General features: G+C 39.6%; 1 protein-coding gene across 1 annotated transcript; it reads right to left on the bottom strand.

The window, feature by feature from the left end:
* Positions 1–8,219: 8,219 nt before the first annotated feature.
* clic4 (chloride intracellular channel 4) lies at positions 8,220–26,266 on the bottom strand. Its single transcript, XM_030127261.1, has 6 exons — positions 25,849–26,266; positions 15,175–15,284; positions 13,031–13,156; positions 12,780–12,886; positions 10,866–11,047; positions 8,220–10,020 (listed from the first exon to the last, which is right to left on the bottom strand). Exons 1-6 carry the CDS (start codon positions 25,915–25,917, stop codon positions 9,856–9,858), a joined length of 759 nt encoding a protein of 252 aa, XP_029983121.1. The 5' UTR covers positions 25,918–26,266; the 3' UTR covers positions 8,220–9,855.
* Positions 26,267–26,535: the final 269 nt, after the last annotated feature.

Raw genomic sequence — 26,535 nt, 5'->3', positions numbered from 1 at the left:
CCTCACTCTGCCTTTTTAACCAGGCAGCAGCCACAGTTAACCGCAGCTCTGCCACAGGGTGTGACTGCAGGACCCAGATGGGGTGAGCGGCATGCAGGGAAAAGGGGTGAGGCAGCCTTTGTGGGTCGCCCAAGGGGGTCCACCACAGTCCCCTATCTCCCCACCACAGTAGCCACTGAGCCCCGGAGAGAGAAAGCCACCCCACCGCATTTTAATGAGGGCTAAAATAAACAAAGTGAGCACACAAAACCCACCCTGACTGGTTGACTGCAGGCACTGGAGCGGAGCAGATAAGCTGGGCTGTTACGCGGTGGTCTGGGAGTTGATGAAGTGGCTGATGCCACAAAGAATTCCACTATGAACTCCACTTGTATGGTAACATTAGACCCTTAAAGAGCCCAAAAATGACTGGAAATGGTTGTAGGAAAGGACAGACCAAACAAACAGACTATACTCTTCCCTTCATTTCATATAAATCACTTTCACATTGCTGCCGGTTGATGCCTCACCTTAATTGCAAATGAGCTTTTCTTTTACCTGTAATGAATCTGACACTAAAGATCTAAAGATCTTCTAGGCCGTGCTGTCGACACTTTTCTATTAGATAAAACAGCTCCTCACAAGTTGTGAAAATGACACTAATCCTGACAAAATGCGTTTGCTGTTAGTATTTCTTCTTATGTTCTCTTTTTATCTCTTCAGTTGTTGTTTTGGTAGCAGAGGAAGTGTCATTAAAAGGCCTATATGCAGTATTTCTACCTTCAAATATTAAAAAAATGCTCAAAATGATCATGACAGTATTCAGAAAAAAGAGCTCTAAAGTTATGCCAAAGGCACTATTATACTGAATCATAGAGATATGCGCTGAGTATATCCAGTCAATGGTTCAGTGGAATTGTGACCACTAGAGGGAACAGTGAGTCACTGTACATACCTGTCTCCATGTTCAGAAAAACTAATGCCCGGGGCCTTTGACCAAAATGTCAAAAGTGACAAGATGGGACAAGAACCGATAAGAAACAACTTTTAGAGTCAAAGAAAGTGACAAAGTGATAAAACGCTAGAAGCACTGTTGTTGTTGTTTTCACCACTGGACACAGCTATAAATGAAAAGGGTTTGATTATGAGGCTAGGTGTAGGTATAAAGTTATTACGTGATGTTATTATCTTTGTTAAGTTCACTGCTGATCCATGGTTCTGACATTGTTTGGACAAGCGACATACTTTATTCAGTGATAGTTTGAATGTGTGTTGATTCATTTGTCATTTTGGTAGTCCTACATGTGCTCTGGTACAAGACTACCCCCTGCTGTTGAGCATTTGGACTATCAGTACTACTAATAGCCCCTTTAACTCTGTGTACCTTGTCGAAGGTAAGCTAAAGATTTGTTTTACTTTGTTTTAAAACATGACCTGTAACCTCTTCCTGGACATACATTACCGTATTTAACCTATCCCAGTCTTGGCACCAGCTACATTTCTAACCTGTTGAGCTTCATTGCATTTGAAACCCGTTTAAACACGTAGGAATATCCCGGAATATTCTCTAGTTTCATATTTCCCTCCAGTGTGCCACTCCACATCACTCTTAGCATGTCAATGTGCTAACAGTGCAGAGGCCTATTTATGAAGAAATACATGCCACCAGACAAAAAAACTTCTACAGCAGCCAAAAAAGACAAACAAGATGATGGGTTAGTGACAGCTAGTATGGCTTAGAAGACGTTTGGCAAGAAAAATACACCTTGTTGGAGGCATGGATGTGTTGGTTGGAGGTTCAACAAACCCTCGATGGTCGCGCTAACCAGTCGCAGGCGAGTTTTTTGAAAGATGTGAATTGATGCCAGCATATTTTCTGAATAAAGGCCAACTGAGCTGGAGATGTAAGGAGCAGATAAAGGGCATGGAAAGCATTAAGGGGCAGTGAGGTCTATAGAAACGTCTGAATTTCACCGCTAAAACAACAATACTTGGATCTGTGCCAAATGTGCGCTCTGATTGGCTCATTAGCTGAAATAAGATGCAAAAATGCACACCTCATTTTTAATATTAATATGTAAAAACTATTATTTGTATGTGTTGCGTTGACCTTTTGTAGCATTCAGTATAACAGCAGGAAAAGGAAAAAAGAAAAAAGAAAAGGTGGAACTAATAACATTAATGATGTGCTTACATTTAGGTGTGCCAGCAATCCCATATGTGCTGGCAAAGTAGTAACAACACCATTATTAGAGTTGTAGTTCATGTGATTCAACATCTCCTATATATCTTGATCTCCAGATTGCCTTAGGTTTAAAATTAGGCAAGATGGCTCTTAACTAACTAATGTGTAAAATAAGAAATGCCAACCACAGCCACAAAATAAGAACCCATAAAAACTCATATCAGTTGCAGCCCACAAGCAAATATATATGATTAAATTGAAAGAGCCTGTATTAGTATAGTTGAGATTACAATGATTGTAATTTCTGTGTAACAATGCTCCTCTGAATCTTCTATAATTGTAGCATTGAGGCAGTTGTAGTATGCCAAGAAAAGAAATAAAGGAGTTTAAATGAAAGCTTTCACGGCAGAGGCCATAGAAAGAGTAAATGATTGGATATTTTACAGTTTTGAAATCTTTTCCTCTGAGCCGCAATTCCTGTTTTTTTTTCTGCTATCAACTGTCAAATACAGCCACTTCTAAATACAATATGTGTCTGGCGCACCGAGTCCATACTCACAAAAGGGTTTTGTAGGTTCAAAACACAGTTGAGATATCACTGTGTACTCTTGAGCTAGCTACTTTACCAGTGTAAATATTTAGCCAGCTGTATAAATGGGCGTGCAAAACTTGCAAACTGAATTGGCACTGCAGAGAATGAATTATTGCCAAAAAGAAAAGGGCTCCTCTCTCTTCTGTGCTATTACAGGGGTGAAAAATGCACAGCTGACACATTAATCTGTAATAGTAAAAGTATTATAGTAAAAGAAGCACATCCAGGTTGGGATAAATCGTGGCTGTAGCTTTGTTTGTTGTGCATGTGTGTTCATAGGCTGAATCTGGTTGACTTATTGGCTTCCTCTCGTGATGTGTAATAGCCCTGTTCTTTCCACACACAGACAACGTGTTTGAGAAACAACACTTAGCCTTTCCTAGCCTCACCTTCATTACCCAATTACACTAATACACTCGCCCCACTTGTAATGAGCCTGTGGTCTGAATGATCGCCAACCTTGTTGTGTCTTCTCATTCCTCCGTCTCACAAACACACACATGTTGACACTCATCGACATGATGCATTCGCTACTCCCTTAATTCTTTCTCTAACCCTAAAATCAAGTCTTAACCCTCAAAAAGTGAGGTCTACCCACGGGGACCTCAAAGATCAGTCTGCATTCACGTCAACCTCTCCACCGGGACAGAAGAAGTGCATGCGTCTGTTTGCGTCTGGGTGGATTTCCTCCCTGTGAATTACAAAGTGAAGGCTGTGTCTCGGTGCTCTCCAGCGAAGGAGAAGAGAATGTCTGGGGTTGAAACTTGACACTTTAATGATCTGGAGAGCATCCAAAAGCTGAACGCCCCCACACCTCTTTCTTTTTTCTTTTTTTTTTTTCTTCTTCTCTTGCGAAAGTTTGCCTGCAATCAGTCCTATACAGAATAGACTTGTTTGTGCTTCAAAACAGTAGGGAATTGGCTGGAAAAAATATAATCACACTGACTGTAAGAGGGTGTCTTCATGGGAGGTGGAGCCCAGTGGGTGGACGCCCACATGAGACATTCCTAGGGGACACAGAGCTGTAAACAAACATGCTTTGGATTAGGGGTTCCCAAACGGCTCTGTGTTTCTGTGTCAGCGGCCTCCAAGTACGTAGATCAACAACAGAATGTAAAACAAGAAACTCAGACTGTGGTATTTTAATACAGATAATACCACACAGGAAAACAGAGCTGTCAGCCGTCTAGGCCTGGTAACCGAAATGAAAATGAATGAATACAAATGTGGGCCTGTATATTTTACAGCAAGACTCAGCAAAAGGAAACACATCATTCTTGTTCTGTAGGTGGTCTAAATTTTTTTTTCTCTCTTGTGCAATAAAATATTTATGATTAAGAAAAAAATATATATCTGAGGTGTTAGGCCAGTGTTTTTCAACCTTGGGGTCAGGAACCCACGTGGGGAATTCAAATGGGGTTGCCTGAAATTTCTAGAAACTGATAAAAATAAAAAATATAATTACTAATAAAAAATATATGGTGAGTTGAGAGAGACAATCACAATCCATAAAAGACATGACAAACTCTGAAGCTGAAAATGAAGCACTGTGGCACTGTTTATCTTTCAAATGTTCATTGTGGTCTGTTTCAGATGCTGCAGCTCATTCATAATTCATAGTTTGAGTTATTGTTTGTTCAGTATCAATTGTCAGCCTTGTAAATCCAAGCTGGACTGACTGTACATATCCTGACAAAGGAAAATAAAATTCTCACTTTGTGCAGTAATCTACACCTGGCTTTACTGCCTCCGTCCATAATAATATACATTACACAGCCTAAATGTCATCTAAAACTGACGTTTATTTGCAACATAGTATAGCAAACTATTACATTATCAAAAACAAATTAATTTCAGAAACAAAAAAAACGTCTCCATTATGAATGTCTGGGGTCACCAGAAATGTGTGATGTTAAAATGGGGTCACAAGCCAAAAAAGCTTGGGAACCACTGTGTTAGGCTATTTTCTGGAGTTCTTAGGAGCAAAACTTGGATCTGGTCGCCTTTAATATTGTCTTACATCTTCATTTATGGGCATTGTTTTATTGATTTACTCATAATGTAGCATTTCTATGATCTTATTTACTTTCATTTATTCAATCAATTTAATATCATAAAGGCGAATGTTGTTCTGTGTCTAAAAAAAGAAATCAAATACTTGTAGTCACTCCACATTTAACAAATCTTTTATGAAAGAAAGGAGAATATCTCAACTTCACTATATGGACAAACATATTGTAAACACAGCACATTAAGATTATTTCACAATTTTTTTTAACCTTTATTTAACCAGATAAAACCCACTGAGATCAGGATCTCTTTCATAAGGGTGACCTGGCCAAGAGGTCAGCAGCACATGTCATAAGAACAGTTATGAGGAAGTGACAGTAGATTTAAACATACAATTTTTTGGAGGTGCAATAGGGTTTTCAACAAGAAGGGCATTTTACAACAATTATTTAGATGTATTGATAGGATTAGTGGATGGACAGTTATTTATCATTTTATATCAGTGAAAGATTTTGGTCACCAGTGGACATTTGGGTCTTTATGGGTTAAAGTAACAGTGTTTGACATAACTAAACAAGGCATCCGCTTTTGAACACCTGTCCTGTTGTCAGTGTGATAGATCGATAGACAGACAGATATATGGTGCCTGCATGATCTCATGTTGTAATTCCCCATGTGTTGTACAATATTCAATTTAAGCATGAATAAGTTACAGGAAACATTCAGGTGTGTTGCTTAGTAACCACAGTGTGAAACTGAAATTATCAGGTGTGTGTGTGTGTGTGTGTGTGTGTGTGTGTGTGTGTGTGTGTGTGTGTGAGTCACAATGGTACAGGATGAAGAGGCTCAGCTCACCTGGCACAGATGATCAGTCAGACAAATGTAAGACTAGAAGCACTCGGAGAGCGCAGACCTCCGCCAAGGCTGATCAGTGGCCCCCCCCGTGGGCCCCCCCAAGCCAAGGAGGTTATGTTTTTGCCAGGGTTTGTTTGTTTGTCTGTCTGTCTGTTTGTCTGTCCGTTAGTGTGCAACATAACTCAAAAAGTTATGGACAGATTTTGATGAAATTTTGTGGTCTGCCCCCCGTGGGCCCCCCCACCCCCGATCACCACCAAAATTTAATCATTTCTTCCTTATCCCATTTCCAACAAACCCTGAAAATTTCATCCAAATCTGTCCATAACTTTTTGAGTTATGTTGCACACTAACGGACAGACAAACAAACAAACAAACCCTGGCAAAAACATAACCTCCTTTGCCGAGGTAAATATAGAAAAATACATGTGAATGAACACATACATGTGATCAGCGTATTTTTCTAAACCTGGTTTCTAAACAGAATTATGCTTATCTTTTCCTTCAAGGATAGAGAATATTTTTAATGAATCTTTTATGGAAGCAAATGTGTGTCATCAGATTTTGAATAGTTGTATTTCGTAAGAATTTTTTTTTGATTAGTTGTATTTCGTAATTTGAATTTTTAATAGTTTAAATCTTTTTTTTTTTTATTTTATTTTTTTTTTTAGAAAAGTTGTATTTTGCAATTTGATTTATTTTTAAATAGTTGAATGTTTTTTGTTAATAGTTGTATTTCGCAATTAGATTTTTTTTTACAATTGAATTTTGAATTTTCAACTATTAAAAAAAATCTAACCACATAAAATTCAAATTACAAAATGCTACGATTAAAAAAATGTTAACTAGAAAAAAATCTCATTATGTAATACAACTATTAAAAAAAATCGACTATAACAAATTCAAATTACGAAATACAACTATTAAAAAAAAAAATTTCTTGCGAAATACAATTATTCAATATGTGACACACATCACACTTTTGCTTCCATACTTCTGTCAGTACAGTAGAGGAGCCTCGTGCAGCTCTGTTCTGTGGTTCGGAGGTGGGGGGTGTGTGGGTTACACACACCTTAGCTTACCTGTCAAACGTGCACGTTGGTGTCCTCAGGTCAGCCCATGAAGACCACAAACTAAATGATAAACGGAACGCATAATGTCACCGGAACACACGGATATAAGTTAGTTAATAGTAAATTATTCAGGACCTGATGCTTCAGAACCGAACTATTTTCATTTATAAGTGAGGACAGGTGTCCGCCATCCGCTTCAATTAGGACCCCCATAGTTTGTCAGTTGTCAATCAATTCAGTTGGCCGTGATGTGCCTGTTAAAAAATCCACATGAAAAGTACACGCATTAACTTGTCTATAATTAAACCCTTGGTCTCCTTTTTTTTTTTCTTTTCTTTTTTTTTTTTCTTTTGTATTTACTTTCCTCCTTTATTGTTGATATTGATTTTTGTGTAAATTATGTCTCTTCTTTTTCATGTATATCCCGTTTCTTTATGTGGAAACATTGACAATTCTCCATTTTGTGAGTCTAACCTAAAATATTGGGACACATCACATTTACGTCTTGTTCATGTCAGTTATCAATATTTATCACAATAAACATCAATGTTTCTTTCAGGTTTAGAGACTAACTTTTCCTCCTGAGTGAGAATCGGATACAGCAGACAGTTGTGTTTTAACATAAACTTTTATGATCAGAATGCAATAAATATTTAAAGAAATCATGAGTTAGAACATTTAAGACATTTATAATAAAAAATGTCAACATCGAGTAAGATTAAGTAGACAAGCTCTGAAGAATTGATGAGTGTAAACAAAATTGACCTTACAGACAAAATTAATTATATATATATATATATATATATATATATATATATATATATATATGTATATACAGGGTGGGGAAACAAAATTTACAATGAACATTTAGTTGTTTTTTCTCAGCAGGCACTACGTCAATTGTTTTGAAACCAAATATATATCGATGTCATAATCATACCTAACACTATTATCCATACCTTTTCAGAAACGTTTGCCCATATGAGTAATCAGGAAAGCAAACGTCAAAGAGTGTGTGATTTGCTGAATGCACTCGTCACACCAAAGGAGATTTCAAAAATAGTTGGAGTGTCCATAAAGACTGTTTATAATGTAAAGAAGAGAACGACTATGAGCAAAACTATTACGAGAAAGTCTGGAAGATACTATTAAAGAAGAATGGGAGAAGTTGTCACCCGAATATTTGAGGAACACTTGTGCAAGTTTCAGGAAGCGTGTGAAGGCAGTTATTGAGAAAGAAGGAGGACACATAGAATAAAAACATTTTCTATTATGTCAATTTTCTTGTGGCAAATAAATTCTCATGACTTTCAATAAACTAATTGGTCATACACTGTCTTTCAATCCCTGCCTCAAAATATTGTAAATTTTGCTTCCCCACCCTGTATGTATGTGTGTATATATATATATATATATATATATATATATATATATATATATATACATATACACACACACACACACACGACAGATTTGAGCAATAAGTCCTGATAATATGAGTACTGAGTCCAGTCAGACACAAATCTGAGTGCCAATACGAAGTTTATTTCAGTTCAGTCAATGTTAAAATAATAATAATAATAAAAAAAAAGCCATGACATAGCTTGGATATTTTTCTTTGTACAACGTCACACTCATGTTTTAATGATCTCTTGAAAAATGCTTCCTGCAAAATGTCAGCAGAGAGAAAATAAGGCAAAGAGCAGGTGTTTATCTCCAATTAAAATCCAAGCAGGCAAGAAATGGCCCATTGTCTCAAAATTCTGATGAAATGTATAAACTTTACACATTGAATTCTGAGCAATCACAACAAATATTTACAATTCCTTTTTTTCTTATCAAATTTCTTTCATAACAAAACAGGAGAAAACAAAATGTGGTTTTGCTTTATTCGTACTAAAGCACTTTTGGAGCTACTGTATCAATAACATACATTCACTACCTTAGAAATCGATCTACATACCGAAGAGAAAGTGAAATTTGTCATAAATATCTTTAGTGTCACCTTTCCTGGTGCCTGACCGCACTTTAGTGTCCCTCCATCTGTAGGTTATGGAGAAAATGACAATGAGACTGTGTTTATTCGCCTTGATTTCATTAGTTCCTATCCACAGTGAGAACAAAATAATGTGCCCCTTTTTGGTCCGCAATATGTAATCCCAACTACTGCTACTGCTAGAGAACACATGCTGGATGACAGAAGAGACGGCTGGCTTCTCTGGAAAATGAATAGTAGTGCTCAGTGTGTCAGTGTCTACATGGACACTGTTATTGGTGATATGATGACTGCCAAAAGACCAGTCCAAAGCAGATCTGAAAGCTACATATGTATAGATCTTTCATCAACCTTGGTTTTATTTTTCTTTAGTTGTTATAATTTTCCTACATTTCTACTGTGCTGAGCTACAAGATTTTTGCCTGTCGGAGGCAAGAAGGAAATCAGAGCAGGTACACCAAGTGGCCTTACCTGCACTTACACTTATTTATTTTTAACAGCAAAATTAAAATAAAGCATCTCTCACTTGATATGCCGACCACTCAGGTTTGGATTAGCTGTAGCTTCTGTGTAAACCTGTGCAATACTTGAGCCAGAAGCAACGGAGCTTCAACACTGTTTACAATGCGTCTTAAACCAAAAGACAGGGAAACAAAGCTTCTCAGTGTTCATTTTATAGTATTCCTAGAAAAAGCAACTTCAATATTTAACAGACAACAGAAAATCAACAGCTTGTGGCCTTTTCTCTGCAGGCAAAGAGAAGGCCAACTCGAAGGTCACTTATCGGGGAGCGCATCTGACGAGACTCCCAACACTGATAAGCACTGGTGCACATGCAGGCTCTCATATCCGACTGGTTTTCTTTGCTTTCAACATGTCACAACATTCATAGGAAATTGGGAAAAAAGGCAATTAATGAGAAAGATGGGACAATGGTGACCTTTGCTGAATCAACTAAAGAAATCTTCATAAAACCGGAGACTAAAGAGGGGAAACAAAATGACCGTGCGTTGGGGTTTTGCTCTAAATGGAATAGAGAAGGAAAGAAGTCCAGAGTCTTTCTCATGAATGAGCACATCAGTCCAGGTGCTGGAGAGGAGACATGGAGGTGTAGCGAGGCGTTACGGTGCAAGGGATGGAGGGAGGAGGTCAGAAAAAAAGGAGCTTATTTGACCAGCCTCTTGGCTACGTCTGCGTAGGCGATTTCGATCTCCTTGTCACTGGGGCAGGTGTTGGTGAACTCTTCGCGTGTGTAGGCGTTGTTCAGGTACTTCCAGATGGCCGTCATCTCTTTGGGGATGTCAAAACCTCTGTACTTCTTGGTCACCACCTGAGGGAATATGGATATTAAGTTGTATAAACACTTTTACAGCCATAACGGCATTTTTAAAAAATTTTACAGATCACATTTTGGTGAAACATCCCAAGTAGTTTGACTTGTCATTGCATTAGTTTAGATCAGATTTTACTGATCCCACAACAGGGAAATTCAGTGGAGTAAGAGGTAGTTGGAGTTAATTACTAAAAAAGAAATAAATAAGAAAAACACTTTCAAAAAGTGAAAACACAGCATGTTAATTTCCGCTGAAGGGGTCTCTCAATTCACACAGAAGATATATTTTAGTGATGTTGTGAGGTAGTGTAGACTAATGGTTTATTCCACATTAGTAATGATAAAAATCAGACAGAATGGTTGGTTTATTTGAGGTAAGGTATTATTCACTTTACTTGGAGTGATGTGCAGTCAATTCATGTAATTTGATTCAAATGAAATGACATCAACTAACACTAGTTATGAAATATTAATGAAGTAACTAATAACACTATGATTGATATTGACGGGTGGTCAAATGAAGTGGCTCATTACATTCAATAAAATCTGAATAATATTTAAAGACTGATATCAAATGTTTTTAACATCAAGTACACAAGTCAACAAAATATGCAACATAGAAGTTTTATTGTGAAAAGGTTTCGTATTATAGCTTCACCCAATAATAGGAACAGTCATTTAAAAAATCATCACTTAAAATTGTAGAAAGAAAACAGACCATTATCTGGATCAGGAAATAAAAGCCTTAAAGAGATACCCAAGTTACAAAAACTGTCAAAAACAAACTTTCACATCATTAAATGTGAACATCCACTTGGTTAAATCCAGCTTTCTTTACTGACCTTCACAATGTGCAGCTTAGGCAGCAGGTTACAGTCAGCCAGGGTCATTTCATCTCCGTCCAGAAACTTGCGGTTGGAGACCTTGACATCCTCAATGCTGTTGTGGTCGATCTCATCAGGCAGTGGCGAGCGAAGATATTCATCTAGTTTCTGCAAAGTCTTCAGCAGTCCACGCTCCAGAGCTACGAAGAACATGTCAAATATTATTGAAATGATCAAGAACAATCACATTAAGTTTAAGGTCCAGAAATTAGGATATAATTAATTTCTGACAAATGATTTAATCTCAAGGCCTCTTCAGACATGTGCAATATAAAGATCGGCCACAAGAGGGTAGCATTTTATCAATAGACAAAAAGTCTGTGCCTGCACATCAGTAATGCAGACATACTGTAAGCCCTGTTAAGAACTGGCAACATGCCAAGGATGTACCCTGCCTTTGTTTGTTGGTAGTCAAGATAGACTCCAGCACCCCCGCGACCCTCACAAGGACTAAATGGTTCAGAAAATGGATGGATGACATACTATATTATAAATACATAAGTTGGTTCAAATAGCAGTTTAATACAACAGCTCTATACAAAACCCTGTCTTTGCTAAGCCCACATTAAACTATGTCCCCTTCCTTACATCTATCCATCTATATAGATTATTCATTAATAATAGATTCAGTGCAGTTTATTGTTGGAAAATATGATCTGAACATAGCTTCAGGCTGGATTCAGTTGTGCAGTCCTGTAGTAGACTTGACGTGTGAATAGCTTTGGAGAACACTTATCACTGAACCATGAGATTCTACCTCAAACTCTGTTGACATAGCGTTGGATTTCAGATCCACCTCACCATGGTTCAATATTTTCCCAAGGCAGAGAACAGCCAACTAAAGCATGATACCAAATCTTGGAATTTTATGAATATCATGAACATCCTCCAGAGGAAACAATGCTATGAATGGCTTTACCCAGAATTCAAAATAATCATTAAGAAAACAGATTAAATATATTTTCTGAATAGGTCTTTACCTCTATCTGTAACAACTGTGATATGGACCCTCTGTTCAAGCAGGGTGCAGGATGCTTTAATACAGTGTTTTTCAACCTTGGGGTCAAGACCCCACATAGGGTCGCCTGGAATTCAAATGGGGTCACCTGAAATTTCTAAAAATAAAAACTTACTAATAAAAAAAATATATGGTGAGTTGAGAGAGACAAACTGAAGCTGAAACTGAAGCACTGTGGTACTGTTTATCTTTCATTTATCCATTGTGGTTGGTTTAAGATGCTGCAGCTCAGACATAATTCATAGTTTGGGTTATTGTTTTTTCAGTATTAATTTGCAGCCTTTAAATACAAGTTTGACTGACTGTACATATCCTGACCAAGGAAAATAAAATTCTCACTTTGTGCAGTAATCTCAACCTAGCCTTTCTGCCTCTGTCCATAATAATATACATAATATAGACTAAATGTCATCTAAAACTAACATTTATTTGCAACATAGTATAGCAAACTATTACATAATCAAAAACAAATTAATTTTAGCAAAAAAACTCTACATTTTGAATGTCTGGGGTCGCCAGAAATTTGTGACGTTATAATGGGGTCATGAGCCAAAAAAGGTTGGGAACCACTGCTTTAATACTAACAGGAAGGATGATATTGTGAATGGTTCATTCTTAGAATAGCCGTTCTTCACAAGGTGAAGCAGTGTCAGAGGAAAAATGCATGTGGACAGGAGGAGGCAGCAGAACAAAAGCTCTGTGTTCCTGAGTGGGGCTTTATTCCACCAATCAGGGCAGGGCTATCGATGTCGCCTAGCAACCAAACAACTCTGCCTGCACAATAGGAAGGTTTGTGGATCTCTGCTTTTAACTGACACACAACTCTGCTGTGTGTGTGAAAGACGGTAACTTACCTTCATTTCCATCTGGCTTTGAGTTCTTAATGTAAGCTGAAAACTTGGCAAAGATGTCCATGCCAGTCGTGTTTGACTCAGGGTGCCGCGCACCAAGCTTGATGTACCTGCAATTACGCACACAAAGAAATACATTTATCAAGGGACTAAATTCTTTTTTTGTCAAAATTAATGTCTACGCTTTGCAACAGCAGCACAGTGCATCTGTCTGGGTGTGGCAAACTCTTAACACAGGGGTGAAAAACACTCACTTGGGTGGACAGAGAACATCTTCAAGGAACTCCTCTATCTTATTGACATCGGTTTTGACCTCGCCGTTGAATGTGATGAAAGGCGGGTGTGTGCCTGGAGCCAGATTCTGGAGGTCAGCAGGCTTCCTAAATGACACATTAAGGAATTATTAGGAAGATGGAGAAATTTAAAAAAAAAAAAAAAAAAAAAAAAAAAAAAAAAAAACAGAGATGAAATCACCTTTGATCAAGGTTGTTTTTTTTTAAATACTTTTCATAACCACAAATAATCAAGAGATTAACATAAATAAGACAAAAGACATACTGGTCAGATGTACCACGAAACATAACAAAAACTGTATGCAAGTGGTTTCTACATTCAAAGCAGACCTATACTTTCTAGAGGCATCCAGCCATGCCTTTCCTCTAACAACCAGAGCTGCTCTGTCTTTAACAGTGTGTTTATCTCTGTGTTTGTGCGTTCCTGTCCCTCTGCAGCCTTCAAACCAGCACATTTTGTACCAGATGTCTCTGGGCAGCAGATGACACTGACACATAAACAAAACAACAACAAAAACAGGGCATGTGTTGTAAGGTTAGTGTAAACACAGACTTGTGAAATCCACACAATCCTGAAGCTTAAATATCTTATGAATAAAAAAACAAAAACACACACAGCACAGTCTCAACAACTGTTAAATGGTGTGAGTCAGCAGTGTACTGTGTTAACCCTTATTTATATAATACAGCTAATGAAAAAAAAAAAAACACTTCTTGTTCAAGGTGTTTATAATAAACACAATGGAGTAGTGGGACAAGCCATTTAAGGTCACAAAAAAGAAATCACTTCCTGTCTACATGCCAAAGAGTTGAAGTCGCACCCTCACCCCATATCAGGGAGGAGTGGGCAAGTTACTGCCCAAGAATCACAAACTTTTCATTAAAAAAAAAAAACCAACAACCTAGTTCCAAGCAAAGACAAAAGAAGGGAACATAAAACCACTCACGTAATGTAGTGACATGTGACATTCATGTCCTTCTACAACCCTAACAACATGCAGTGACAATAAAAAAGGAGCAATAAATATGGCAAACACACGCCTCCTTTAACAATACAGCTGTTTCATGTTGACTCAAGATTCAAAGACATGAATGAAAGAAAAAATAAAAGCTATAATTCATATAAATTTGTAAAAATAAATAGAAATAAAAAGCTAGAAATAATCATATATCTGTAGAAAGATCTGAAGACAAATAAATAAAAAAATAAAGCTGCAAGTATTAGCTCCACCTGAAGAATGGTCGTGTTTCAAGACTGTGAAGTAAAGAGACACTGCTAAGTAAGTGGACATCCTCCATTGCCTTTTAAAGGACATCAGCCAGCACTGTTTAATGTTACATGGCTTCTGCCAGCATATGCAGGGGAAAAACCATACATGCAAATAAACCCAAACTTATGCACTGCCACTTCCCTTAGAGCACTTTATAAAAGCAGAGCATCTATCAAATACACCTTTGTTGTGTTTCGTTAGAATAGCAGTTGCTATGTCTGAAAAGGAGGAGACGCCTGGCGGTGAAGCACATTTTGGAACCAACCATCAGAAATCCTGACTCCCTGAGTCAAACACACGTGACAGAAAGACCATAGAAACCAGACATCCATCTGACCATGCCTGAAAATAATCTGGTACTTGACTGCATGGTTTAGGCAGTGGAAAAACATTTAGATGAATCATACAGGCAGAGACACAGTGGTAAAGAGCTCCTGGTACTGGAACACACATGTGATCCCAGTTTTGAGCTTCTTGGTGGTGAAAAATAACATGTTGCTCACCAAATTCTAGGCAGGATGTGAGCAAAGTGAAGAACCTTAAATAGCCTCTCCAGAGTCTGTATGTTTATTTTTCTCTGATTTTCTTCAGTCTGGGAAAGGGTCATGGGAAAACCAAATAAGCAGTGGGGAAGCAGTGAGCATGTTAGAGGTGGGGCTGGATCAAAGCGGATCAGAGCTGTGTAGACCTTTGTGGAAACGCCCAGAATTGCTGTGGGAGGCTATCAAAAGGAGGAAAAGATGTTTTCATGCTGGCTCAACAACCAATGAAAGGGGAGAAAGGAGGAGGAGAAGGGTAAGAAAGTAGAAGATGTGGGATGGGTTTGGTGCTCACCTCTTGAGGTCCACTGTGGTGACATTGAAGACTACTCCTTTGAGCCACAGGATCATGAAGAGCCTCTGTGAGAAGGGACAGTTCCCGATGCTCTCTCCATCACTTCCAGCCTGAAACATATGGGGTCAGATTGAGTGAATCCAACATCATAGCTCCTTAAGTCTAAGTACACAAATAATTGAAGTAAAGAGATAAAATTGCTGCAAGCATAAAATGCAAGATAGCAGGCGAACAGTGGTTATCTAAAAACAGGTCTTTACTACTGATAGCAGGTGGCTTATAGTTACAGCCAAAATGGGAAAAAGGCCCTAGTTATCTTAACGGAGATCACATCTCTGTTGCGCAACCTTTATGGCCTAGGGCACTTTACAGTGCTCGCCCAGCGAGGGGCCATTTCCAACAATGAGTCTTTCATACCATTACAGGCCGCCCTCATAACATTTAAAGAGGAGGGAGAGAGTAGAGAGGTGACCCCCTTGTCTTAAATGCTTCAGCACACTTCCCCTCCATTAATCTGCAGAACTACTGTCTAAGAGTAAGAGGAAACTTCTGACGTGATTAAGACCAGAATGGCTTCTTGTGTTCACTTTTGCTAGACTGCACAAATACAACACTATGTAGTGATTGTGGGAATGAGATCAATGGAGTTGGCGTGTGTTGTTCAATTTGAAAGTGAATGATCTTCCCCCTACAACAGATAGGACAAACAGCTTTTAAGAAACAGTACAGATGGCAGTTATGGTTCACTCTCTCTGTTTCAGTAATCACATGGATATGGAAGAGTGCTACAAACTGTCAGAGACATCTCTGGTCTTCCCATCCATCTCATTGTCATGCGCTGCCTTTCTTTTACGCTCTAAATTATCCCTTGCATTGCTCACTCAAAGCCACACAGGGAGCGAGCAGAGAAAAGCAAAGGATAAATATAATTTGGTCTTCACATTAGAAGAAAGAATTACCAATTTGTGTATTACCAGAGCTTCGAACAGCATCTTAATAAAATTTGTTATGGCGACTACCACATACAATACCCTCCCCAATACAGTCTACTTAGATTGCAATGTAATCTTGAGAACTCTTATCATGAAATTCCATTAATCAACAATTTTCTAAGCAAATGTTATCTCAAGTTTACTTATTTTGAAAAAAAATGTTAAATACAGACATATCAGTGCCTTTATTACAGATCAGGTGCACACTGAAAGACAAAGACAAGTAGCTCTGTGGATACCAAGTCTTGTGGTATGCCATTCTCCAGACAAGGCAGGCCAAAAAAGAATACACTGTATTCATCTATTCACAAGGACAAGCATGGAGGTCATTCAAGTATCTGTGCTCTGGAATGCACCTCTTCATTCAATGTATTACTGTTGCAGTGCTTCTGTAAAATGGCTGAATATGGCTTCTTTTTGTCTGCAGTCACTCTACACTTCCATTCACTGCAGTTCTCACCTCTGTATCAGCCTCTTTTCTTTCTTACTTGCCAATACTTCCTTGCAGAAGTATTACACAAGATGTGTGTATTTGTATAATAACACACATCCACAACTTTGCTGTGAGTCGTACATTCTGCCAGAGAACATGAAAACAGAAGAGGATTCAAAGTTTTAGCTTAACAAATAAGAATGGGTGATGCAGGTTCTGAAATGTTCTCAAAAGAGTACTTTGTTGTGGAGTGTTGAGTCTGCCAGGCAGCTCCTTGCTGGTTCGGACAGGCCACTGCTGTTGTCTTCTGGGTAACACCCAGTGGGATGGCTCTGTTTGATCTGCCTGCTGGCTCCCATTGTACTGCGGCTGTCCTCTCTCTCCCTTCCCTACCCCTCCGAATTCAATATCTGAAAAGCTTGGATTAGATCACTGCCTTTGTTCAGCAAATGAAAGTCTCCTTTTCCCCTTACATTATTCGATTCTGAAGTGAAGCTTTGGCCATCAAGTCTTGGGGGGGTGTCATGAATTGTCACTGGACTAGCATTAGCACAACCTCAGAGGATCAGAAAGACATCAGTGCATGATTACTCCATTTTCCCCACAGCGTTACACCTACAGAGATCCATTCAGCTCTGGATCAAGGGTGGCAAAGCAGCACAGCAACTGTTCCCATGGCAATGGCCAGACACATATGACATGGAAAGCAGAGCACATAGTAAAGGGGATTACCACTTCACAGGTAAAAGCAAGTTATTTGCAGAGACAAAAATGCAAATCTCATGATGCATAATCATTTACAAGTCAATAGATGTTTGCCGTACTTCATCAATGAGCAGCTTTTATGGCTCAGGTATCTCAAGTTAGGAGTTACACATGAGAGCTGTGGTAGCGGAGCCTGTCCTCCTTCCCTCTGGAGTCTACTGCAGAAAAGACTGCACTTCTACACTAAAGACACTGATGAAAGGGAACTGCTGTAGTCAAGACAGCAAGAGTGAGGGAGCTATTAAAAGAAATGAGGAGGAAATAAGGTATCATAGGTAGTGCTAAACAGCATTACAGACCGTAATGGATGCTTTCAGCGGGAGAAACTGAAAGACAGCAAGCTGAGGAGGTTGTGTGCTTTTGGCACGCTGCTTCTTTCTTCCTCCTCCTACTTCTCCCCCTTCTATTCCTCTCCCCTTGTCCTGGGCCCCTCTGTGGAGTCAGAGGGGGGCTGGGCGTTTGGGGAGGAGGGAGAAACTATTCCAGAAATGTCCTGTTACTCCCGCCGAAGAGGGTGTTTTGTTTAGTTTAAGTGATGATGCTGGTGAAGCTGCCTTTCTGCTCCCAGTGACATACATCTGCAGCATTAAGGAAAGGTTGTCCTACTTTTGTCTATATGGACTCGCTCCACCTTCAGAATAACACAAACTGCAACTTCAGGAGTTACATGAAAACCACAACTAAAACCAGAACAATTACCTAAAACTGCATCTACAGATCTTCAGGGCAGTCCTTCAAACAATGTCCTCCATCCAGCTAGGTTTTGCCAAAGTGCCTCCATTAAAGTGTGACATTCAGAAAAGGCCTTCTGGAGACCCTTCTATAACAACAACACAAAGCACTTTTTGTCTGTTTTTAAGTACGTCACCAGTTGCTGAAAAGAGGAAAAAAAGCACCCCAATAAAACACACAAGCAAGGCGAGAAATTATTCTGAAGTAGGCCCTTATAAGGCAAAGCACATGAGGCAAAAAAGGTGCACATTTTCCAAAAAGTAAACCAATGGCTGAATTATAAATACAACCAACATTTACTGGAACACTGAAACACTAAGCAGTGCTGGACCCGCCTGCTTTGTTGCCTCCTGTGTCAAATATGACTCACAACCTGCAGACCGTTACACCATCTTTCACAGAGTTTTAAGATTTCCCCCTCATGTGAGACAGCGAAAATAACTTCTGGGGCACAGAACCAGCAGCAGCTGACTGCTGCTAACAGACTGGCGCTTTATTTAGGATCAGTGGATGGATGGTGAATCAACAGATGCTTATTTATTTAATGCCAAACACACACAGCTGCCCAGTGGAGGGTGTGAGTCATGCTGAAATCGGATGTTATCTAGGAGTCTGTTCAGGATGGTGAGGGCCTGCAGGAGTACAATGAGACCTTGGTCTGCCCAGGAAACACACAATCACCTCTCAAACACAGTGAGGTCATACTGGAGCTCTATCACTTCCCCTCTTACATTGCTCATGATGACAATGATGTAATGACCACCTTCACACACCTCTGCAGTGATCAGAACAATGCAACCAAAAGTAAAAAGCTCACATATGATAAGTGAATGATTCACAGCTAAGTTACAGCAGCTTTTAATTCAGGTCACAAAATAAAAACAACATTTAAACATTTACAAACTTTCAACCAGACTAATGTTTTTGATCATTCTGAGATACCATTATGATAAATGCACGCACAAAATAAAAGGCTCGTGTAGATAATTTGTTAGATAATTTGTTATAGTGATGACCCGGGGGGGGGGGGGGGGGTAAACTCTGAATAAATGCTAATTTATCGACATATATCTCTTAGAAATGTCTGGTCTCTTAAAAGATTGCTGGGGGAAATATATGAACATGAATGTTTATTGATACATAAATTCCTTTGTTATGAAAAGGAGCCAAGTCCTATTTAAATTGGGTCACAATAGGACTGTAATTTTTTAATGGGCCCCCAGAAAAAAGTAAAGGAATAGTGCTTTAGAGAGTGTTCACTTTAACAAGCACACCAGGTAACCTCCTCTCAAGTCCACTACAATAACATTTTATGGGTAGCCACATAAAAAAGGTTTGAGATGTGGCACAACCACTTCTCTGACATTCCTACAGACATGTAGTATTTTTTCCCCCACCATAGTCATCTTAAACTGAAGTTGTTCTTAGACTGGTGATGGGACCAGAGTTACAGTAACCAACTGCCACAGACAATGGATCTTGTTCAGCTTGGTCACGGCCCTCCCAGTCTCTGCTCACAGGCTAATTTTAGTAACATGGCGGCGCAAGCCTTCCCCTCCCCACCACACTTCAGATTCTAAATTGGGTGGGCTGCTCAGCAAGTTCAAGCCACACTTTGACCGAATAAGGAACTGACGATGTTAACAAGCGCTGCAGCTTTCCTCCTCTAGCTCTGACACACAGCAGGAATGTCCGTTTGAGACAGCGTAACCATGGTAACATCATGGTAACGCCTCTCCCTGTTTGTTAACAAGTTCGCAAGCTGGGCTGGAGTCAGGACTGAGACCAGCTGAGACTGAGCTTAAAGGTGGCATTTTTGGACATGGCTGTTTGTGACCTTTTCTGGGCTGAATTTCTGCTATGACACTGAAACACACTGTGTCATTTTCCCAATCCCAAATAAGGTCAAAGGTTAGAGCTATGGAACCACAGCTCTGGAGGTATATGATATCTTCCTTAAGGGATGAAAATATAGAAATAAAAACATTTAAATATTCATGATGTCAGGTTTCACCAAATGAAGAAGAGGTTAAAGATGAAAGATCTGAGTAGACAGGGTATTACGAACATTTCAGTGTAAATGCCAATAGAAGTTTGACCACAGTCAGGGCTGAGTGTGCAGAGGAGTCAGACCCCAATGGAACATGGAAACACCATCACTTCCCTGGTGTGGCTCTGACTCAGGCTTACATCATTCAGTGGAAACTCAAGACTTCCACTCAGACACAGGCCTACTGTGCTGGAGCACATGAGAGTTGTCTAAGCACCATCAGTTTCTATGGAAAGTTGGAGGACGAGGACTAAAGCAGGGCTACTGCATAACCATTGTATGGCAGTGATGTAAGCTCAGTCAGTAATGTTTAAACTACTTTATCTAGCCTCGGTGCAGAAGAGGGAAGACAAACAGCGAAGCTGGGTTTTTTCAAATTGTTTGGTGATGAGTAATACAGATCCAAAGTGATGGAAAAACAAAGACAGCTGTGTGAGAGATCAGCATCAACCTACAATCATCCTCACCGACACTGTTGTTTCGAGTGTCCAACATAAATAATGGCACAAGCTTTGACTCACCACACATTCACACAGCCCAGACTGATGACTAGGGCAGACACATGCATTCACACCTGCATACACAATTTTAACCTAACAATTTTAAAAGATACATGAAACTTAAGCTCTCCCACATCTCTGTAGAGGGCTGCAAACAAACGAAAACCTGAACTGAAATGAACTCTGTTGCAATTTCTCCAGGACAAATGTCTGGTCTAGACAGCTGTAAACCACCCTCTGGCACCAACACAATGCTATTACCACACATGCCAGATATGCATGGCAGTGAAAGCCTGGACCATGACCACACAAACAACTGGCTCGATCAGAAATTCTGAGCAAACACAGCATCTCTTTTGCCACTCGTCAGTTGTGTCAACTCTGAGATGCGCTGTGTGCTTTTCAAATAATAAAAAATCTAACATGCAAAACAAAATAGGAGCAGCTCTTGCACAGTCCTTAAATGTGCATGAGTATGTACACAAACATCCTCATATCCTCAATAAGTTATCCTTAGTTATCAGAAAGGTCAAAAAATTTTCAGATTCCAGCTCCTTACATTTGAAGGTTTTCTGAATTCTTTAGGTCTTTACAGCTGCAAGCTGAATATCTTCAGTTTGTACACTTATATACTTTTAGGGACATCACTGTGGGCATGGGAAAATATAACATGGGTCAAACAATAAAAAAATTAATCAACAAGCCTCAGTTGCTAACCATGGTTCAGGGCATAGTTTATTGAAATGCTGAGTCAAGAAGCCCCTGTCATCTTACCCTTTGTGCCGAGGTATTATATTGTGTCACGTACACTTAAGAAGATTCTATTGTGTCATCTCTTTCAAGAATGCAGCAGGTGAAACTTAAGTACACTGGATCATGTTGAGACTTACTGGGTTACAAATGTAGTGAGCTAGGAAGACCCCTGATTTTTGGGTCAGACAACATTTGAAGATGAGGTGAATGCATGATCTAACAGAGGGGCAGAGGTCATTTTCTCTCCTCTTAATACGCACAAGTAAATGCACCAAGGCTTGTACCAGCAAGACTGTGCATTAGAATCCAATCTTCAAAGTCTTAGATCTATGTTGTTGTAGGCTGGCCTCACTTCCTGTTACCGAGATTGCTTAGAAGAAATGCCTCATTAGCCACAGACTTCCTGGTCAAGCAGCACAAATGAGACAGAAGACATGTACTCAGACATACATAAGACTGTGCCAGTGAAAGTCTATGCTTCAACTTAACTGCATGAGCTACAGTACAATTAATCTCATGCATTTGCAAATATTAATCACAAATCCTCTATTTTAAGTGGGATTATAGCACGCTGCCAAATTAATGGGGCTTGTGTCCTAGAGCCAGTCAACCAGACAGTTACAATGTGGAGACAGTGAATGACCAGGTGCTGAAAAAGCAAATTCACAGTAGAAACAACAGTAAACTGCAACAGAACAGCACACTACAACAGTAACAGGCCATTAATCTTTGTCCCCCAAGTCATGATGCTGACTGCAGCACTCCTACAATGCTTGGGTAAAATAAACTGCTCTATTGATTTTCCTATAAAAAGGCAGCACTCAATTGCCTAGAATACCACCCAAGGGGGGCTGGAATGGTTTATTTTAAGATGAAAAGCAATATGCAAACAGTAAGCAAGCTGCATGTCAAATCTTGACTAGATTAAGGTTTGCAAATTACCATTATCATCATTATCTATGGTTGGCTTTGCATCAGCTGCTCAGTCACACTTCGCCTGTACAGTAACTGGAATTTAATGGACTGTACTGACTAAGCACAGTGAACGCTAAATTTGAAAAAAAAAAAGGGAAAAAAAAGACACTGTTTTCATTAGAATGGAAGATCACAAGGCACAAGTCTGATTGTCACATGCTGCAACTGATGAAACTATGACATGAACAGCTCTTTCAAGGCCATCTGAAAACATAAAAAGATGCAAACTTAGTAGGAAATGGGTGTGAAACATTAACTATGGATTTTTCATTTTCAGCAAGAAAAAGATGATAGGCTACAGCAAAGTGAGCTTTGTGGGGCCTCTCTCTAGTGTGTTGGAGGCTCTCATGACTCCCATGAGATTGTCTCGAAGGACAAACACAGACAGACCCTTATGCCATCTAGACTTAAAAGCGCTTCAACATGTTACTGGCTCTGCTGTCGGTGCTGGCAAGCATACGGAAGTCTGGAGGCAGCAGAAGGCGTCACAAACAGTAGTGTGACCTTGGCAAACGCCTAGCCAACAGACACAAATACAAACAGAAATAACGCTCGTCTTTTTCTGAAGACTCATCTAAATTCTGCATGCAGGCTTTACAGTCAGGTCGTATCCTGCTGGAGAGGTTCTCTGTGGCATGCCTGAATGAAATGCAAGAGATAAACTAAACTTTTATGGTATAAAAATTAATAAATCTCTTTCACCATCCTGTAGAAGTCACCTTCCCTTACTGGATTAAGAGCAGCTTCCACACACACATTGCTCTGTCTGATTTTATATGGTGCTTCTATAATCAATGGAGAGGGATGGGTGTGCCAGGGAAAATATGCAGCTTCAGTCTCCAGTCTTTCTAGATTCACAGCACAGTCGAACAAATAGAGTGGTACAGAAGTCCATTATGGTCAGATTGTGAGGTTTATATTGCTACTATACAGGACAGTTGGGTTATCTTTTCAAAAAAAAAAGAGAAAGTATGGTCTCCAGAGGAATAATCTTAATTTTGTGATTTAGGTATTTTTCAAGATGTTCAGGAAGCAAAATCTCAAATAAGTGAATTAATTCAAAATATTGACCAGCCCTACTGTACAGTATTTTTGTGTTAGAGAGAGGGGGATTCTATAGGGAAGTAATTCAGTACAATCTATCAAAGTGATTCAATTAATCAAGGTTTTGCCTTCTGTAAATCATGAAAAATGCCTAAATTGCAACATCACCTTTTGTTCCACAACATTATTAATTGCAACTGATGTTCTCCATGGTCATGTTCATATATAGCATTTAGTTTTAGTGCAGAAAGAGTAGGCTATTTCTGAATCATGTTTTGTTTTCAGATCATGGAGCCCAAAAACACTCTATTGAAGTTTTATCCTTAATATTGGAAAATATCAGTACTACATTTTCATCCAGCTCTTCTATGAAGTCATCTTCCACAGCTCAGCAGCACAGACGACCAGCTTTGACTGCAAAACAATATCTAATCTGCTGTACTGTGATGAGGTCAAAGGTTTATTCTACCGAGAAAGCCATAATGTCAGGCTCATTTGCAACCGAGAGCAATAAACATACAATGACAAGCATCACTTCCACACCCAATAGGATGAGCACAGGACAGTGTTCTCATGGTAAGGTGACAACTGTTGCTATAAACATTGCTGGTGGAATTAAAAGTTGCAGGATCATCATAATCCTCTTAACTGGGACAGTCAAATGCTTTTAATGGGTAAACTGTCATTGTCGCCTCTCGGTCCACACTCTCAGAGGGGACTCATTTTCTGCAAGTATAATTAGTCAGCTTTGATATGTGGCAGTGCTCTAACAGATCTGACACCACTCTGAGTGGCAAGAACACACAGTTTGTTATCAGCTGTTCCCAGAGGCCTGGCTCGCAGCAGTGTGCCTATGGCAACCTGCATGCCTGCCTTTGTCTCCCATGACTGTGTTAAATGCACCACAGTAAGAACAACGGCATCAATAATAGATGTGGACATGTCAGATGGTGGTACATAACAGAGCCATGACAGAGTGACAGGGACAAAAAAGGTAGCATGAACACGGATACGTCAAGAAAACACACACTGGAAGAAAATCCTGTGTAAAGCAGGCAGCGCAGTCCAATAAGGGAGGGGTTGAGAAAGAAGAGCTCGCCACATGTGTAAACCTTCCAGGCCTGGGGGATGATGTAACCTCCCCTACAGGCTGTGAAAGGTAGTTAGAAGAAATGGCCAGTTTGTCTACACTGGTTCTGCCTTAAACACTGAAGATCAAAGCCTTATATTAATCTATAAATGCCTCTCTTTACTGGCAGTAATACATGTGTGACAGCCTTGAAACCTAACAATAAAAAAACAACTGAAATACCAAGCACTATAACTTGATTCTGGGTATGACACTATCCTGCAACATAAAAAAGTTACATTATTATGGTCTTATGTGTAATTTTCAATTTTTTAAAGCTGAAAGTATCTACTGCCACCACTACAATCAGGTCCTGCTTTGGTCACCACTGCCACCCATCACTCCGTCAGCCAGGACCCCCATAAACCCCTCCCCTGCCCCTTGTGTCCCAGCCCCATACATGCTCCCCCTTTTTTTCTCCTCCTTTCAGTTGCCAGTTTCCCGCCCTGCAAAGCAACAGGCTGAAGAAAGGAAAACAGCCTTTCACAAACCGCCCTCCATCCTCATCCTCACAACTGAGCCATTTCCATACAGTTTTAGTGAAGGTGGTGTGTAAGTGTAGTAGTGCAACACCATCCCTCACACTGAGCTGTCCTGGAGGAAACAATCAGAAAGGACCAGTGACAACTGTCTGCAACATATAGATTTTCCTTAATAACCTTAAAAGACTGTATCTGGATTGATGAAACTTGGATGTCATTGGGAGATAGACTGTTGACAAGATGACCTTAACGTGACATACAGTGGCATTAAACTGGTTAATGCAAGTACTACAGGGTCTACTCATGTTTTTTTTTATTATGTTTTTATTGTCTACAACTTTTTTGAGAGTTAAAGACGAAAAGAAAGAGCAAGTAAGCAATTGTTCAGGTCGAGAAAACTCCAGAGCTTTTGTTTTCCATTAGCGCCCAGCTTTAAGCATGGCAGGTTTTCCCCACGATGGGGGCTATGCTGCATCCGCCCAGTCTGTGACACCGCAGGCTCCACATGGCCACATTACCAAAGGGGTTATAATTAAAAAAACAGAAGAAAATAAATAGTGTTAAAATGTACCCTTCACAAATCATGGTTTCTGTTCTTTCCGCGTATATACTGTATTAAATACAGAAAACCATGTGAATACTGTAGCTAGCTTAACGGTTTTTGCTAAACAAAACCTTAAATTACACAAAGAAGAGCGAACGTTACTTTCATTTCCACACTAAAAAACAAGACATTTATCTCCCAAAGTCTCCTATTTGGCTTCAGTAAAGTGGTTTTAATATCAAACTTCTCCCATGCGGGTTGTGATGCAGTCTTACCTTCACAAACAGCTCGATAACGGGTTCACTATCCGCCTTGACTCCGTTCTGCGGCACCGACAGCGACATAATTGCTGCTACTTTTTGAAGTTTCACCAACAAAAGATGAGTTTTTTTCTTGCTACCACGCCCGGCTTGAGTCCAGTCCTCTTCTCCACTACCCCCTTATTTTCCGCAACGAAGCCCAGTCGGCGCTTTTTCTCCCCGAGAAGGACCGGTGTTGGAAGTGGAATCTTGCGGTACAAAACGGACGAGGAGGGAGCGGTTGTCCGCCAGATAGGGTTGTTTCAAGGCTTGTAGTCTGAGTTAGAAAGCTAGCTGAGCTACTAAAACATGGTTAACGCCGAGGGGCTGTGTCTGCTGGTCGAACAGAGATGAGTGAGGACGGGTGGGAAGAAACAACGGGAATATTTAAAGCTGTGATGTCATCTGCAGCGCAAACATCCAAAAATGTGGGAGGGTTTGAGGAGAGTCTTCGTGAGCCTGCATCTCCACTGCTCATGGAAGTTACAACTGTTCTCTGCATTTGTACTCGTGCTACATTTTATTTTAGGAATCCTCTATTAAACTGCACTTCCCAGAATGCCCATGTCACATTTTCTATGCCGATTGCTTTTATGGTAGTTATTTTCACTTTTCATTTCTGTACATTTAATTTCCAGCTTTTCACCAAATGTTGAAAAAATA

The sequence above is a fragment of the Sphaeramia orbicularis genome, chromosome 22 (genome assembly GCF_902148855.1).
Source record: "Sphaeramia orbicularis chromosome 22, fSphaOr1.1, whole genome shotgun sequence".
In the NCBI taxonomy this organism is placed as follows: domain Eukaryota; kingdom Metazoa; phylum Chordata; class Actinopteri; order Kurtiformes; family Apogonidae; genus Sphaeramia; species Sphaeramia orbicularis.
Note: the sequence above shows the minus strand (reverse complement) of the source record. Positions and strands in the feature narration are given on the sequence as shown.

What these genes read in the sequence shown, in the direction of transcription:
- clic4 (XM_030127261.1), bottom strand. Translation starts at nt 25,917, where the DNA reads ATGTCGCTGTCGGTGCCGCAGAACGGAGTCAAGGCGGATAGTGAACCC. An exon ending in ACCACAGTGGACCTCAAGAG is followed by an intron (nt 13,157 to 15,174) that starts GTGAGCACCAAA and finishes TGTGTCATTTAG; the next exon opens with GAAGCCTGCTGACCTCCAGA. An exon ending in CTAAGCTGCACATTGTGAAG is followed by an intron (nt 10,021 to 10,865) that starts GTCAGTAAAGAA and finishes ATATTCCCTCAG; the next exon opens with GTGGTGACCAAGAAGTACAG.